The following is a 17,878-nucleotide window of genomic DNA, read 5'->3' as shown; positions in this document are numbered from 1 at the left end:
GGGGGCACAGGTACATAGCTGACCTTCAAAACCATACATGGAAAATACAGTTTCTATGGGTAAAACATCAAGAGGAATGGCTGATGAGCAGGAGATGAGGGAAAGCAAGGAGGCAAACAGGTTTTATGCAGACCCATGACAACTGAGGGGATAGAGAAGTTATCAGATTAAATCTTCTCTAATTAGCATGAGGCATTTAAAGGAAAGCTGGTGTTTTCTGGGGGGGAGGAGGTGATTCAAAATACGTGACCGAGCTTCTTTTCTGCAGACTGAGTTTACTAACAGCAAGAACAGCCATGTGGTACAGCACAGCTGGGGCATCTTTGAGGAAAAAATGAGTGATCTGGGTTCAGTCTGGGGCCACAAAGGTGCTGAAGAGGCCAACACATGCAAGATTCATCCTCACAGAAACACAGGTTTGAGGACTCTGAAGAAATAAAGAACAGGTCTGAGCTGGATGCAGTTTCCAAGACAATGCCACAAAAAATCTGTATATGTGATGTAAAACTAAAATATTGCATGGGAAATAACAGAATTTACTAAGTGCTCGTGATACCCTGCCAACTATTTTTTTTTTTTCTTAAATAAAAAGCAGACTGGGGAAAAACGATATAAAGTCATTTGTCAGCTAAGGTAAGAAACAAGTGAAACTGATATTCAAAAAGTGCTCCAGAAATGAGAGTTATCAAGCATACGTTGTGGTAGTAAAATCAGTAAAAGCATCGAAATAATATCCTGTATGCACAACTGTAACATTTCCCATAATTGCACGGTCCTATGGGATGTAGATGGGATGTAAAGTTTAAAAGCAATCGAGCAATCAAGTGAATAACCCACATATCATTACCAGATTCAAACAGAATTTTTTGTCAGGAAGGGCTTTTCTTTTTATCCAAGTGAACTGCTTAATGATGACAAAGTCAAAAGAAAAACCGAGAGATTCTTAAAGCTCCCATGCACAAAGGTATTAGGACCAGAGAACAATTATAAAGATGCCTCCTGAGTGGCGTGCGATTGTAGATACACCTTGTTGGACAATAGTCATCTTATTAAATTTAAAATAAAGTTGTGTGAAATGTTCAGAGTTGCCTAAAGGAATCGAGTTCTGTTTGCATAAGACACAGGTTTCTACTTGCTTAAATAGGAAATAGTCCGTTAAGTTACTTCATGCTTTGTTTAATTTGAAACTACAAAGCCCGGTGATATAACATAACCTCTCTACAGCTTAACAGTACAAGGTTAATTCAGTTCCCTTAGAAGAGTAGAAGCTGTATTAGCATAGCACATAGAAGAAAGGTGAAGCTGTTTTTAATGAATATAAATCAAAAGCTAACAATTTGTACAAAATAGATAAAGGAAGCAAATGGACATCAAAGCAGTATCTACAGTCAGCAGAGGTAATAATGATTTTTTAAGTATATAAGGGGCTTTAAATGTATTAGAAGCAGAAGAAATCCAAATAATACCAGCAATAGCTTTGAAAGAAAATGATGGAGTTGTCAGAAGCAACTTCACTGAATGTATAAATGAAACTATTAAGTAGGTGTGGAGAGGGCCTCTACGCTGGCACCCCCAAAGCACTGCTTGCAGTTCTGGGTCCGCAACTTGGGAATGTGTCCTAACTGAAGGGGGTTCAGAAAACCCACAGGAAAGCCAACAGGATGGGGAGGTACTTTTCATGGCAAACAGAGTCAACAAACTCAAGTGAGTCAGTAGCCAGTCTGAAGACAAAGAAATGACAGAAATCAGGAAGCCAGTCTAGTTTTCACTTTCATAAGCGACTCAAGCTTGGTGGCAGAGGTTCAGTACCCTCCAGAGCTCACTGGGAGCCGAAGCCGGTCAAATTCAGACAAGAAACAATTTGTGTTCCTCATCCCTAGTGATTCTGAATTCGAAAGGGAATGCTTTTCTACAGGAGATGCTGTCATGCAAGCCGCAGCTGCCGGAAGCAATGGGCTTTTGCTGTCCTCCCACGTGAAGCAGGGACAGCGTTCCCTGCTGACCCCAACCAGAGCATCCCACTGTGGCTCTGCCAGAACGCATCAGGCACCCTGACGTCAGTCATGACCCTACGCTTTTTGCCCCCTCTTAATATATAATGTGTAACCTCACCAACGCTGCGTGTGTGCTCCCAGTATCCTGTACATAATAAAATGTGATAAATCATAAAGCTGGGTGCATACATTTTACATGAGATTTTTCGAAGACAGTTTAAACACGCATACATTTTCATGTTGCAGACTGTTTTCTCCTCAAAATGTAAGAACTTTCAACCATCAGCATTTCCAGAGCAAAGCACTGACCAGCTCCTAGCAGGATGTCTCCAATCCCAGTGATGTGAGACCATACCACATGTGCTGTCTGTGCTCAGCTCTTTGCAGGAAGGGCCCCGCTCCCCCACTGGCCCTCCGCTTCCTTTAATACTTCTCAATGGGTGATCTCAAATGTGTTAACCCATTAACCAGGATCAATTAATTACGCATCAAATTGCCCTAAGAGAGACAGATGCAATTATCGCCCTCCCTCATTACACCCAAGGTTAAATGGAGTCAGGAAGAGGTTAAGTGACTCTCTGGGTCCCCAGCCCTGCGTGACAGAGCCCGGCTGTGAGGGGCTGACTCCATTCCTGCTGCTGCAAAAGCATCAGGGCCACAGAGGGCTCAGCAAGCAAAGTGCAGAGCAGGGAATGGCTTTCAGATTCGTCGTCACTGCTCGAAATAATCACTGACTAAATGACAGGGGTAGATGATGCCCTCTGCTATTGCTGTTCAAATGACTGCAATTCTAAGCGAGAGAAAGCAGAACAGTGCACAGCTATCAAAGCAAGGCCGGGAGCTTGTAGATTGCAGAGCAAAGCAAAGCCTGTTTCCACTTCAAGAGTTCCAGGTGATTAACCAGAATTAAAACTTAGTCAATCAAGGAAAGGCAGGCCACGGGCAGTAATTGCAGAGATAAGAGCTGAAAACAGATATACTGCTTAAACCAACACAATCCGTGCAGCTACACAAGTCATCGAAACCACAGGCAGATCTGAGAAAGGTGTCTGCAGATGTTACTGAAAGGTTAATTTGCTTTTGTTCTACCAGTAGAGAACTGGAGGCTCTTCTAATTGAAATATCTGGAATCAAAGCTCATTTTATGACATGTCCTGACACACAGCATAATCCCATTTCCAAGACACAAGGTATTAATAATTGAGAGGGATTTGTCCTTTGATTCAGTAAAGGTCATGAGGTTTTCATTTAAGCACCAGGTCAACCAGAGCTTGCCTTACTCCTAACAATGACAGGCAGTCTGATACCAATTTCTCAACATATTAGTGTCTTTTTGCTGTTCTTGTCCTGTTTTCCCAACCTATTTGAACTCTCACTTTGCCAGCTTTAAAAAGACCTTCTATTCTGCACTAAGCTTTGAAGGAAAGTTTTACAGGATCTAAAAATAGTTGACTTCCCTTTAGGGTTCCAGATTGATCAGATCTCTTAAAGGGTTTATTCAAATCAATTTCCTATGATTTTTTGAGTCAAAAAGGGCGTTATGAAAAAAGGGGAAATGCACATAAAGGCGAGAGCTGGGAATTCCTGACCTGTAATTCTGGCTCTGTTGTCAATGCTCACCACAACATTCTCAGACTGAATAAGCACTCAACTTTACCAAGGCACTTGCTCCCTGCAAACTGTGTTACCTTTCATACTGTAGCACTTCTGGGCATACAGAGGAGACAGGGATACATAAACTAAACCCCCAGAAACCCACAGCACTAGAAATGAATAGTTAAGAGTCACCCTGCTAAAGTCAGGTTTAATGCTCCAGCTCCAGGCCAGCTCGCTGTGAGCACTCATCACAGCTATGTGCAGCCAATGAAGTGCGTTCTGAACTTCTGAGTTCAGAGCAATTAAAAATGTTCTGTGCTAATTAATAGCCTTGGCACAGACACCGGGGCAAGGAGCAGCTCTGAGAGCCTGACTGCAGGCACCACTCTACATCCTCACCCTTTACCAAAACCAACTTGCTAATGCACTCTGTGGCATCAGCACAAATGCACCTCACCGACGCAGGCCTGCAGCAGGAGCACTGCTAATGCAAGAGTGCTATTGGTGAAGCCAACACTGCAGTTCTGCAGTGTGCACACATGATTTGCAGCCTCATTATCAGAGGGCCCAGACCTGGCTGCTGCCTCATCCAACGCTCAGAGAATCCTTCCTGCATGGGTCTTTACCTTGAAACGGATTTATTTTCTGTTCAGCATGTTTTTAGTCATTTTTAATAGCTTAAACTTCATTTGCAGTCACGCACATTTTGTTCAGACTCCTTGACACAGCCTCCTAATGAGAACCTAACAAGTTGTGCTTGATGATGATGGGAGAACACTTGGTGAGAGCCATGCGGAGGATGTCTCAGGGCACTGAACTCATCTGTGCTGCTCTGCTTGGTGCATTTGCACTAACTCGGATACTGAGTGTATCAGCTCCCTCTGCCTCCTTCATGCAGAATCACTCAGCCAGCTCTGCCCAAAGCTTCCTGCACAGATATACAGAGCAGCCAGCTTTGTCCAGCTTCCTTCAGTGAAGAGAGCAAAAGGATCCACCACTGGTTTCTTAAGAGCAGCTTTCCGAAAGCAGCTCAGGTCGCAGAAGCATGCTGGTAGGGCTGGGGAGCAAACAGGAGCTGACTGTTAGCATGAATAGCAAAAATCCATTGACACCTGCCCCGTGCTCACAGCAACCCACTGGAGCATGGACTCCCAGCTCAGTGCTTTCTGCCACGCATGCTCCTCAACACACAACTTGGATGGAAGAAACTGGGAAATTTTTCTTTGCAGAAAGACTGAGGAACACACTGGGATACAGAGCCAGAATAGCAGGGTTACCTGTATTTTGAGCTGTGAGTAAAATTAATGCAAGTTCGCTGCAGCCCTCAGTCTTTTATGTGCTGCTGATGAGATGCACAGGGGTAGCAGGGCTGATTTACAGTCAGAACCAAAAACCTCACTCTGTTCCAATTTCTGGCTGCTCGGTAGCCAGGGGACAGCCCATCAGACTGATGGTGTGTCACTGTCAGATTCCTGTTTGACTGGGAAGCCAAAGAACATTTCTGCTGTATACCAGAACAATACCCAGGTGCCATCTCCCAGTAACAGCTTAGAACAAGGCCATCCCAAATTCTTCCGTGGTTCCACCAAAATTAAGTGCCCTCCTTCACTTCTTTCAGTCCTAAAGGAAAAAGCTTATATAAAGAAAAAGAAGTGAGAGAAGAGGCAAGGAGGCTGATGTGCCTTCATTGCATACCCATTCATCACCGCACAGCCACTAACTCAACACAAAGATTCCTCATTAAAATCACCCTCAGTAAGGTTTATTTCTGGGTGCTCTCTGTGCAACCCCTGTGGGTCAGGCTTCACCGGAGGGTAACCTTTTCCAGCTGACAAAAATAATCTCCAGCAAAGGGAAAGTTTTACCACTGAACAGAGAAGCAAACCGGAAATCAGCTCCCAGCAAAGTATTTATTAAAAAAATTCACTTGGTGAACCCTGTTGAGTCCCACAAATTGAGGCCATTTGCCAAGTTAATAGCACTGGCAACTGCTGCCCTTGCAAACCATAAAAAGAGAGCATTTCACTCCTATTATTTCTCACTGCAGCCAACATTTTGTTGTTGTTTAACTACCTCGTGTTTTTAAAAACTTAGGGATAGAATGAATTTGCTCAGCACCAAGTCCTTCCCCTTGAAAGTGACTGACTAAGAAAAATAAGCAACTCCTCCTCATCATTTAAGCCTCCTAATGATGCTTTATTATATACAACTCCAAGTTCTGACAGTTAATTTGTTTGTAGTCTGTGGAAGCAGCAATCTCAACCATAAGACATGAACATGTTTTCATAAGTTGGTCTCTAATTCTTAAAGCCACCAGTGGATAGCTGTTTGTGTACAAGAACTAAGGTGAGAGGTATGTGTAATGAGCCTTTGCTATTAACAGATAATCAGAACTACACAGAAAGACAAAAATAAAGCAAAAAACCCAAACCAACACATTCTCTCCCCCAAAAAACTCCAAACCAACCACCAAACTACCCCTCTGTTGCACTCACTACAGCTCATCCACATCCTTTTTGTGCTGGGAAGCCCAGAACTAGGTACAACACTCCAGTACTGCCTCATTAGTGCTGAGCATAGGGAGTGAATCAGCTGCTGTGACCTCGTGGGGAAGCTCTGCCTGAGGTGTTCTGGATTGCATATCTATGGGCTCTGTGTCCCCAGCTCTGAACCGTTTCAACAAGTGCAGAAAAGACCTAACCTAAGCTTGGGTGGTCCTATGTGGAGCTATGAATTGGATGCAGCAATCATCACACATCCCTTCCAACTCTGGAGATTCTATGATTCTTGAAGGAGCATCACCCAAGAAAAGCTAACAACTTGATGGTCACATCACCAAACTACAACATCAGAAAGGCACGTTAAATCCCAGGGAAGGGCAAGGAGCAAGAATGAACCACGTGAAGTTCACTTAGAGAATGTGATGGCCGTCAATTTGGCATGGGGCTTTGCATCTGCTTGAAAAGAAATTCCATGTAGGACTGCAAAGGCTTTTCCAGACACAAGTCTGGGTCAGATTCAAAAGTACCTTCCTGAAGAAAATCCGGATGTTGCTATTTCACCAAAAAATGCACACATTGCTTCACTCAGCCTTCAAGCCTCTATCACTTTTTTTTTTTCCACTTAATTCAGCTTGAGTCATGCAGCAAAACCATTTCCAACTGAGAAGACACTTTATTTACTGGAGCTTCATTGCCCTTTGCGATTCTGACAACTAATCAACAACCAACTGGTTCTGTTTTGCACAGTTTCCAGTGCTACAGTAGGAGGAGGTTAAAATTTAATGCATTGGCAAAGTCAAATCTCAATTATCCGGGGTAACGGAGTGGAGAGAGCTCACAAAGTAAGAAACGCAGATAGAACACATTCAGATAAGCTGTATGAACAAAAAGTGAGGATAAAAGAAAAAGAAAAGTCATCCTAGATGGAAAGTGATCCCAAACACTCCTCTCTCCGTTTCTGGATTACACTAACCAGATATAAAAGGAAACCTGGAGTAGCCAATGGTATCCACTACTCCAAGGGCTGGCCTATAGAAATAGCACAGAGACAGATCCCACAGGTCCTCTCAAAACACCTCTTGATTGCTTGTGCAACGGTACTACTGCTTATGAATGCTCCTTAAACCCCTCATGCTAGCCCCCAGGACACAATACACACTTGTGGCACTGTGCTTCGCTTGAGCACACTGCATCATTGCCTTCCTTTTATTTTAGGGATTTTGAACCTGGTAAGGGGAGATGTAGTGACAATTAAACCTCAGGCCCACAAGAGTCCACTGGAGGGCTAGGCCAGGAACTACGCAGCACAGATGTCAGCAGCCTGCCCCAGGTGCTGGCCCTTAGCACCACAGACAAGGATCAGTCCTCACCTACGGTGTACCCAGGGGACACCAGGACAAAGATGAGGTGTGAGGCACTAACTGGGGCAAGCAGCAGTAGTTTTCTGCGACTGGCACTTCTGCCCCCAGTCAGCAATGAGGAGCTGCCCTTACTGCTGCTTCCTGCCCCCAGTGAGTTATTACAGAGCACTGAAGTGCCACTAGGGAGCAATGGGAATGTGAAATCATGGACATCATTCTCTGTGAGCGTCAAGTCCACAAAAGCAGATTTTTTTCTGGCACTTTCAAGAGTTCCAATTCACATTCTCAGTCCTTAAAATATTCCACAGGTACCAGGGATAACCTTTATGCTTTACTCCATCACCCTGAAAATAGGTGACGAGTTCCCCATCTTTTTCATGTGGATGCAGCACTCCTCTCTTCTGGAGCTAAATCACTGTGAAGCACTGTTCAGTACCATTAAAGCATCATTCAGCTGAGTCCAGAGTTATCTGCATTGCAGCAGATTGATGGTTCTTCTATAAATACTAAATAATTTGGACTGGAAAGCACAGAAAAGCCAGATCTCATTTTAATTTGGATGTAAGATATATATCAGTGGCCTTTGCCTAAAGGTCTGTCACTCCAGCTGAAAGCTTTAGAGAGCTTTCTGACAAAGGTCAGAATACTCAACATTCTGTTTTAAATTCTAATAGGAGACGAGAGATACATTTCTTAGTATAAATATTTATATATAAACATACTTTATATATGCATGTATACACACACCCCTAGTCCTAAAATATCTCAGCATATGTGGAAGTGTAACAAATACTGTCACAGAGTCACAAGTGAATGGAATAACATACTGTGAGTCTGCAGTGACCTGAGACATGGATCTGAATAGAACAAGAAAATTACTTGATATAAAGGGGGGCTGGCAATTTTAGCGGTGCTCCTGCTGCACTGAAATAAGCAAGTTAAGACTAATTGGCAATGTAAGCTCTAAGAGGTCTCGAGATTGAGAAGACGGTAAACAAAAAGTAATCTATCAAATTTAGCACATTATCACTGTAGAAAACCAGACAGATAGAATGGTTTGTACTGTTCTATTGCGCTAATAATTATTTCACAGAAAAGAGATTTAAAATATTCATTGGCTACTTTTCCCTGCAACCAACAAAGAGCAGGCTTGTTGCACTCAATTTGTGTGCGTGCTTTATACTTTGCACACAGGTACTTCCACATTCACAAAAAGCACATCTGCCTCAACAGAAGCTGTGCATGACCCACATACTGACAACAGTAATGCTGCCTTATGAGTCGTGGGAAGTCCAGAATTGGTTTCAGTTAATACCAACCTGTCTCGCACACAGCTTATCTCACACAGCACTGTATCCATGCAGTGCAAGAAGAACGCATCAGGTTGGTTCTTCAAGGCAGCCCTTCGGTGTTCCATCATGCACACCTTGCTTTTACAGCCCATTCACAAAGACATGGACAGGCTGACCTTTGCTCAGCACTACCTGCAAGCAGTGGGAGCTGCCTTGTCCTTTCAACCCTGAGAGCTCTGTCCTTATTGCACTCAGTGCCTTTGCTTTAAACACGCAGTTGAAGACAACAAAACTTAAGTGCCTCCAAGTGATGCAGCTAAAAAAAAAAAACAGAGAAATAAGAGAACTTTCCACAGAGAGCTGAGAGAGAGCAACCCCTAAAACTATTTCACATCTGATTTTCAAGTTGCACCTTACTCTAAACTGGTTGAGATCCATGAATCAGGAGCACAAGGGCAATTTTCAGCCAATAAATGGTGGGAACTGGAGTTGAGATGGGAGGGATTAAGCCCCTTTCCCTTTTCTTTTACAACCTTCCAGAAACTTTCCTTCTGAACTGTACCCTTCCTATCTCTCCATAAGCACATTCAGCAGGGCTCCTGAGGAGCCCCAAACCACTCACGTCTAACTCTCTAAAAGACAAGCAAAACAAGGAGCTGCCTGATTATCCATCAAGGAACCCTCTTTCTGAAAAACACCTTCTTTTTTATGGAACCACATTGACTACTGCTTATCTCAAAGGTTATCCGTGACCAGCAGGGCTACCCATCTGACTGGGAAGAATTTCTCACATACTGGGAGGCTGAGTCACTGTGCTATAAAAGCAAATTAATACTACCTAATACTGAGTGCCAGAACTATCTTCTCCCTTTGGAGAACTTCACCAAAATTAAGCACCTGTACTGAGTCCACCTGCCCCTGAGACAACAGAGGAAACTCAAAGAGGCAATTCTCCAAGCTGCAGTAATACATCAAGAACTAAAGGCATATCCAGAGATAAACAGATGCCTGGAAATGGCATGTACCTCCAGAAGCCATCTAATATGAAGGGAAGGGGTAAACCTGTGGCATTTTCTCATTTTCATCCTGTTCACCTAACTTACAAAGAGCTTGATTCAAAACTTCACTAGAAATACTCTTTGAAGCTTTAAAAAGAAAGCATGTGTGTGATGCATGCAAAACAGTCCCAAAAGGTGAAGCTATGCCAATATTCTGAGTTGAAATTTAGATGTAGAGTTATTATGGACAAAATTTATTTCATCAAAATTTGCTTTCTTCCTCTGGGGGGTGATTCCTCCTACACTACTGTATCAATTTCACTTCTGAAGTGCTGCACTAATGGTCCAGGCTCTCTGTGCCCATTGTCCTACTATAAAAGATCACATTTTGTTATGTGGACCATAAAGTGCTGCAGAGGAAAATAAATTTGTTTCCTTTTTGCTCCCCTGCCTGCTTTGGTGCCTGCATTAACACAGTAACTCTTTAAATAAATGCTGCATACTGTTTTGTTTCCAGTTTATAAAGACACATAGGATAGTGCCCCAAGCAGTTATATTCAGAATCAGTTCTTTAACCTTACAAAGCCTGAGGACAGGAGGGGAATTAATTTGCCATTTCATAAGCTGTAGGGCTTGTAAAACTCAACCACATGCAGAAGTGTGTACTCACACGGTGCGTAGAACATGACAAGGGTGTGCTTCTTCTTCTTCAAGGACTCCCTGAAGTCTTCTCCAGCAAGATGGACAACACTGCTCTGTTTTTCTTCCCATGCAGGCTCGGGTGGAGGTGGTGCTTCAGGACTAGAAAAGAAAAGAAGTGAAATCAGTTTGAAAATGTTTCTGGAAACATGTGAACAGGCATCACGTCCTGGTCACAGCTACCCTGAGGGAACCAAGGCAAAACAATCCATTAGGGAGTCTGTGCGTTAGGAAAACATGCTCAATATTTCCAACATCAAGTAACAACAAGATGCTTATTATTTTCTGTAACTCAATAAAAATCAAATTTAAGTGATCTTATTGAAGTATATGAATAGGTATGCAGAACAAAGACCTCCTACATTATATCCAACATCTGGTTGGAAAGAACATTGCTCCTAATATCACTGTAGGCATGAATTGAGAACAGCAAGCAGATGGAATCAAAAGGCAACCAATATAGGACAGCGTCTTCCATTCAAACTTCCTTTTTGTTCTCTTTATTGCCGTCACACAAACTTCTATAAAGAATTTCATGACCCTCTCTTGAATTCAGATATTAAAGCCAGGATGCAATAATAAGTATCATTCCACTCGGAAGGCTGGGGGTGACTGAACTGGAATATTTTACCTTGATAAAGAGAATGTCATGTTTCAATTATGACTGCACATACTGACTAGATCAGAGCAATCCTGCATATCTAGAGCACCTCTAACAAAACTTCTGCTATTCACCAGCTCACAGACTCATTAAATTCATTCCTGCTGTATTCTTAAATAGTGATTACTTATATAAAATCATCAGAATGGAGCCACGGTATGAAGACCTTCATATGTAGCCTTGGTAATAAATTAGCTTTTTAGACTTTCCTGTCACTTGGAATGACACATTAAGTTGTATCAGGTGCATAAAAACTAAGCAGAGAAAAGTCTCAATTTTTAAAGTTCTTCTCAAAGTCACTTGGTGGACATCCATCGTGTTTCCATCGGTATCGATTTGCCAGCTGCTACCAATAGAATTAGGGCAGCTGATCTGAGCTTTCACATGAACACTCTTGGTGTGAGCTATCATCGATTACAGTTACAGTCAGAGGTGCGAGTTCATCTCACACAGACCTCCCTGTGCTGACCAGAAATAAGCTACACAAATACTGCTAACAACATAGTGTGGCAGCACAGACTACAAGCCCAACAAAGACTGGGAAATGGAGCTGAAACCCATGCTGTCCCAGCCAGTCCACTAAACAAGATAGCTTTCCACAAGCAGCAATTTTATCTCTAGCCTGTACCCCACATGCATCCCTATATCTACCAACTTCAGAGAAGCTATAACAATTTCATCCCACATCAGCAAATAAGGATCTTATTCTACTGCACCTCTCATGGGCAAAGCATCTAGCAGTTAGACTAGGAGACAAGGAGGCCGTATTGCCCATGTTAACTCGTAGATAAAAGTATTCCAGCAACACAGCTGGATCTGGGAGGGATGAACATCCTCCTCCTCAGAGATTATTCACCTGCCGATATGAACACGCAGCATCAACCTGAGTACTTCATACAACAAAAACCCCATCGTGCTCAAAATCCTCCAACAGACTGGTGAAACTAGCCAGCGATTTAACACCCACTATTGACACAGCAGCCTGTGTAAGCAAAGAGGCCAAGAGTACTGTCTGTGAATATACAGGGTAGACAAAACGGCTCAACACACAACAAAGATGCTGCCAGGCTCAACTTGTTACCTGACCTGAAGCACTCAGATGCAAACACCCTCCCCCGATCAAATAGGAGTTGGAAAAATTAAAATTACACTCCTCACACCATCTGCACTTAATGATTAAACGATTTTAAAGCTTCACAAGACACAGAAGTTTTCCACTGAACGTGGAAATACTTCATACTACAGTGCTTAAATAAACACATTCCCATTCTAAAATATTTTGAGATTGTACAAATCATTTCATTTCAAAGAAGAAAGTTATTTTCAATATACACCAACTCATGCATATTTTAGCACATCACTCGAGGAAAGCAGGGAGGTGCAGACAGGTGGGTGCTGCTTCTGTTGGTCTGGGTGCCTTTCCTTCAGCCTCACACAGCAGGCAGTGCAGGCATTGGCTCTGAAAAGCTGGAAGGAGAAAAGTGCAACTACAGAGCTTCAGTTACTGAGTGAAGTCTGCTGCTCGGTATAAAGAGGGAACAACAAACATTCTGTTTATTTTTCAGAGCCATTGCTATTCCTTCTCTGGAGAGAGGCTTAGCGTACATTTGAAAAATATTTACTTGGGGAAAGAATTACCAGGACAACTATGAATAACCCCGCAGCAAATAAAGGATTTGGTGTATTAGAGATCACAATTAACATACATGTTTGTATGGCTTTGAATACTGGAATTCAATTTGCTTCTGTTAGCAAGGGATTTAAGCAGCTGATGAAGCCAGATTTAAGATTTGCTTCCTCAGAAAAGCAGACTTCAGGAGGCAGCAGGCAGAACTTACTTTTGCAGCCAATCGATGATCTTCTTTTTCGTTCTGAGGTGTGGCAGAGTATATTTCTCTTCTCCATCCTTAAAGTACTTCACAGTAGGAAACCCTGAGATGTGGTATCTTTCTGCCAGTGCTTTGTTGACGGTAGCATCTACTGCTGCAAGGACACCTGGGCTCTACAACAGAAGCAAACAGCTGTAAATCAAAAGAAAGCACACACATACCTTTGGCAAGAAGCAGTGGACTTGGGGGCAATTAATTACTCAATCTAGCTGCTTTGCTTTCACAGGTTCTCGGTGTAGATATACAGAAAGGCACAGGGCTGATGCAAAGCCAGGAAGGGATATCTTATGGGCTGAATGTAACCAGTGTATTATTACTCATCCTCTTTCCCCCTTCTGACAAGATTTCTTATGGACGATTCTCTCTGTAGTGCTTAAGAGCTGCTCCAAGGAAGGGCATTTCCTCCCACAAGTCCATTTCTCCCAGGAAAAATAAATTGTTAAAGGTGCATTTGAAGGCAAATTGATTTCTTCCTGACTTGTGGGTAACTTTACATGGACGACCTTGACAATCATGGGAGAACAGAGACTTGGTGGATGTGACTGATCTGTTCTTTCTTCTGCATACCTCCCTGTTCTTCTCCAACAGTGACTCCAGCCAGATGTCTCCAACGGAGATGTCTGAAGTTTGGGAAGATGAATCCTATTTCTGCATGGCGTACACAGAGCAAGGCTGGATCAATACCACTAATACTTATACTATCAAGAGTCTTCACTCCAGCTATGCTGATGGAGCACTTAAGATGACGCTAATGGAGTGATGCAACCATAAAAGCAGGATGTATGAAAAAGGGATCAACCCCCTTTGTTTTTTTTTTTCCAAATCTAATTCATAAATAAAAGTCTGTTTCTTCACATTCAATGCCTTTAAATAAAGCAGAAAAAAAATCCTTTTTGGATTTGATCATATTATGTACAAGGCCTGCAGCAGAATACATAAACGTTTTTCGATTTTGTTTTCGTTCAAGACAGAATGTTCTTTCTAAGACTTTGGCAGGCCTCATGCATTAGCGATGAGACTGTACTTTGGAAGCACATTTTGAAGGGTCCTGTGGGAGGATGAGAACAGCTGAATTTGTTGTAGGGAGAAAAGCCACTTTTATTACTCCAGTTATTTATTACTGATTATTTGAAGGATGTAATAAAGGAAATTAGCTTACATCACTGCCTGCATGGAGAAACTCTGCAGCCTTCTCATATTCTGGCTTCATCTTCTTACAGTGCCCACACCCTGCCAAAAAAAAAAAGATCCAGTTAAGTTGTACACATCGTGGTTATTCACTGACCCATCCAGCCATTACCAAAATCCAAGCCCATGTGGTAGGGCGGTAGAGATCTACTAGAATTCAGTATGCATTTTGCCTTATTAGTAAAGACTTACTATGATTTAGGATGTTTCCAAAGCAGTCACAACAATTTGAACAAAGAATTTAAGCTTCTTAAAAAAGATTTAGAAAACTCCACAGATTCACACCCAGACCACTTCTCTCCCTGAAGCTCTATTCACAGTACTGCTCAAGCCCACCACTTCTAGCACACTCTTGGGCATGGCATGAGCTCACCCATTTTAGTTTCCAAACCTTTATCTGCATTTAAAAGAAACAATACAGACTCTCACATGACTTCCTGACTTTAAGCAGAGGCTCATGCTAGCACAGCTTAATAGAGTTGTGTAATTTGAACTAAACTGCACCGATGATAAGCCACACTTTACACTGGTGTGGTGTGTCCCTCTAGCAAGGATTTGCACTGCTTTAATCACGTCAGCGTAATTACACCACCACATATGTTCTCAACATAAGTAGGGCCTGTTAAACGAAGATAATGGTGCTTCCTTGCTCGTGCAAGTTCTCCAGAGAGATCTGTCGTTACTTCACTGCTCAGTGCTGACATAATAATAAAGTAAAATGAATGAATGAAGAAAAACAGATTTAAAATAAACTATCTGGGTGCAAATTAAAATGCTTTCACCTGGTACAGCTGCTTCCAGGCAAACTGAGCTCTTCAGGACCACGTAAAAGTCCTGTTGAGACACAGGGGGATGCTGAGCCTTGAGGGGGGAGCAGCGGCACTGATGCACAGCCTTGGTGCACCAACTGCAGATGCAGAGCTACCACCAGGTGCACTGCACGACCCTTCTGCTGCTGCCTGCCCTAGCACAATGCAACCCCGCAAGACCTCACCATGCTTTCTCCTCTCGGTTGCAGCGCAGCCTGCTTATCTTTCTTCAGCTGTTATTGTTGGAACAGGCACTTGAAAGTTAAGACTTTGCTGAGCCTCCAGAAGTTGTAGCAGCAAATACAGCTAGAAATGTGTTTCAGGACGGCTTCAGCAATATCAGCTCCTGAGGCATCAGGCAAAAAGGGTTGGGGTTATTTTTACACCATTGTCTAAAAGTGAATCAAGCCAGAACTGAATCTCCGTGTCACTCTGACTCCCACTAATGGGATGCCTGACAACAACCAGACACAAACCTGACAAAGATTCGGAGGTGAATTTGGGAAGAGGCTGAAAAAGGCTGAGGAAGAGTTACTGCCTCAGCACTGCTCGTCTTGGGTAAGAACACAAAAGAGGCTGGCAAAATGATTTATTTGCCACCCACAGACAACTTGCAGGCATATGGCTTTCTGGAATGGGCTGACAGCTCCCTTTGACACCTGCCTGAATTGATTTATTTCTTCCTTTAAGAGCTGGGAACTTTACTCATTTAGTGCTCTTCCTTGCTTTAAGTAAGGGGCAGCTCAAATCACAGCTCACGTACCCGGGAACTTCACTGAATTAGCTCAAATCATTTGTTTGAGGGGGGAAAAAAAAAAAGACTTTTCTGCAGAAGTAAGTTCACCTTGGCAGGTGTTACAATGTGTTAGCTCCAGCCTGACCAAACAGTGCTCTGGATACTGGATCTATCTATGTTATATTCCACAGTCACAAATACTAGATCTGACCAACTGAAAGCACCAAACAACTTCAATTTTCACATACCTATGCAGAGAAAAAAGGAACTGAGCTAGGCATACTTTGCCCAGGTATATAAAAAATAAACAAACAAACAATCCTAAGCATTTGAAATTTATGTAAATATAATTTTGGATAAATATATTCAGACTATGAAGTCTCAGCATTCTGGGTTCTTTCACAAACATCACACAGATACAGCACGACAGACTTAGAATCGCAGAAGTGTTTGGTGTTGGAAGGGACTTTCAAAGGCCATCTTATTCCAAGTCCCCTACCATGAACAGGGACACCTACAGCTCCATTAGGGCACTCAGAGCTAGCTAACTCACACTTAACATACAGGGAAGGCAGGTTCAGGTCTTTAAAGGCATTTAAATGCAAGATGAAGTCCTCAAATCTTTATCATGCAACGCCTGTTGGAGCCCTGGCAGAGGACGGTACGATGTGCCAGTCTGGAAGAAAAGCCTGAAGCTGGGACAAGAAACCTCAAGAGCTTCTCCCACGAGAAATGATGTTTATCTGGCCATCTTTATAAGAATTTTGCTATTGCTTGCCACAGCCTGTTCCCATCTACCATGGCAGAGGGTGGAGAGACCAGTCAGAAGTCAGATCCACACACTGCAAATCCATTCATCTCTCCTACAATTATTTATCCTACCCTTCAATAGTCCTGCGAGGATTGCCATTAAATTCAATGCCAATGAAAAAGTCATTTAAATGAATACCAAGGTCACCGCCTCTCCTTTGATTGTCATGTTATGTTCTTCAACAGCAGCTGCGTCCCCCTGCACTAAGCTCCTCTAGTTCTAGGCATTTTCTGTTAATAAAATGAACGGGAAAACAATAACAACCCCACAGGCTCTCAGCCCAGATGTTTTGATGTGCTGCATAAGGTCTGCTGAGACAGTGGAAGGATGCCCACAGCTCTGCAGGGGGCACTTCTGACAGATGTGCTCTGAGAAGACGCAGTGTTGTGTCACGTCTATACTGATGCTACAACGACAGGACTGTGGGAAGCAAGCCATTCAGTCCCAGGTGAGATGAGAAATCACAGCCAACTCAAGGATGCCCTACAGCCTACTGTGGGCCAGGGCTAGTGGGAACACCAGAGTGACAGCCACCACTCCCCCAGCCTCATTCTGCTCCCGCAGAAGAAAAGGACAGGTTCCCTCTGTCCTGTAGGTGGGTGTCTGGTTCTGCAGGTGGGCTGTGAGGCCTGGGCACCTTGGATGTCCTCTAAGTACATCATGTGGCTCAATGTGCACAGAGATGCAGGGTCCAAGGTGCTCAAATGGCAAAGAGCACACAGTGTAAGTCAAAAGGAAGAGCGTTAAAAGGTAAAGCCTAGAAAAATCAGTGCTAGGACTTCTGGTACAAGACAGGCTCTTGCTAACTGGCTAAAAGAGATGCCTAAACAAAGCAAGAATTCTGTTTTCCCAATTTATTTATAATCTACTTTCACGTTGGTCACAAAGTTTGGTGGATAAACAGCTCCTTCCTTCAGTGCAGCTGTCACAGCTCACCTGCACTCCTAGAATAAAGGCCACCATGGGTTCCTCCATTTAAACAGGGCACCTCCCTCCAGAACTCCACTACAGGGCAGCACTCAGCCACCACTCTGTCCTTCCAGAGTATGACTGTACTCCTGCAAAGAGGGATGGCCAAGCGTGGACAGAGTGATGCTGGTGTGTGACACACCAATGGTGGGAAATGCACCAAGCAATTTCTCTCCTAAGTATCTGTATTCATTTATGGCAGCCTGTTTGGCATTGCTGCAGACACCATTCAGAGTGCATATGCTGCAAACATTTACAGAAGGAAATAACATAAGCACTCCCGTTGCTAACACCCAGTTTTGCCTGCAGAGGACAGGCAGAGAAGCAGCCGAGCATCCTCAGCTAAGCTCCTGCACGTGCTGTCTTAGTGCTGG

General features: G+C 43.2%; 1 protein-coding gene across 2 annotated transcripts in view; it reads right to left on the bottom strand.

Annotated features, from left to right (window-relative positions):
- PDIA5 (protein disulfide isomerase family A member 5) overlaps positions 1-17,878 on the bottom strand; it is a 91,999-nt gene that overhangs the window by 16,548 nt on the left and 57,573 nt on the right. For both annotated transcript variants that reach the window (XM_422097.8, XM_025152431.3), the window contains exons 12-14: positions 14,151-14,221; positions 12,941-13,104; positions 10,413-10,543 (exon numbers count right to left, since the gene is read on the bottom strand). In XM_422097.8, the coding sequence (XP_422097.5) occupies positions 10,413-10,543; positions 12,941-13,104; positions 14,151-14,221 (366 nt within the window). The remainder of the gene's footprint in view (positions 1-10,412; positions 10,544-12,940; positions 13,105-14,150; positions 14,222-17,878) is intronic.

Source organism: Gallus gallus, chromosome 7 (assembly GCF_016699485.2).
Source record: "Gallus gallus isolate bGalGal1 chromosome 7, bGalGal1.mat.broiler.GRCg7b, whole genome shotgun sequence".
Taxonomy (NCBI): Eukaryota; Metazoa; Chordata; class Aves; order Galliformes; family Phasianidae; genus Gallus; species Gallus gallus.
This window is presented reverse-complemented; position numbering and strand designations above follow the sequence as displayed.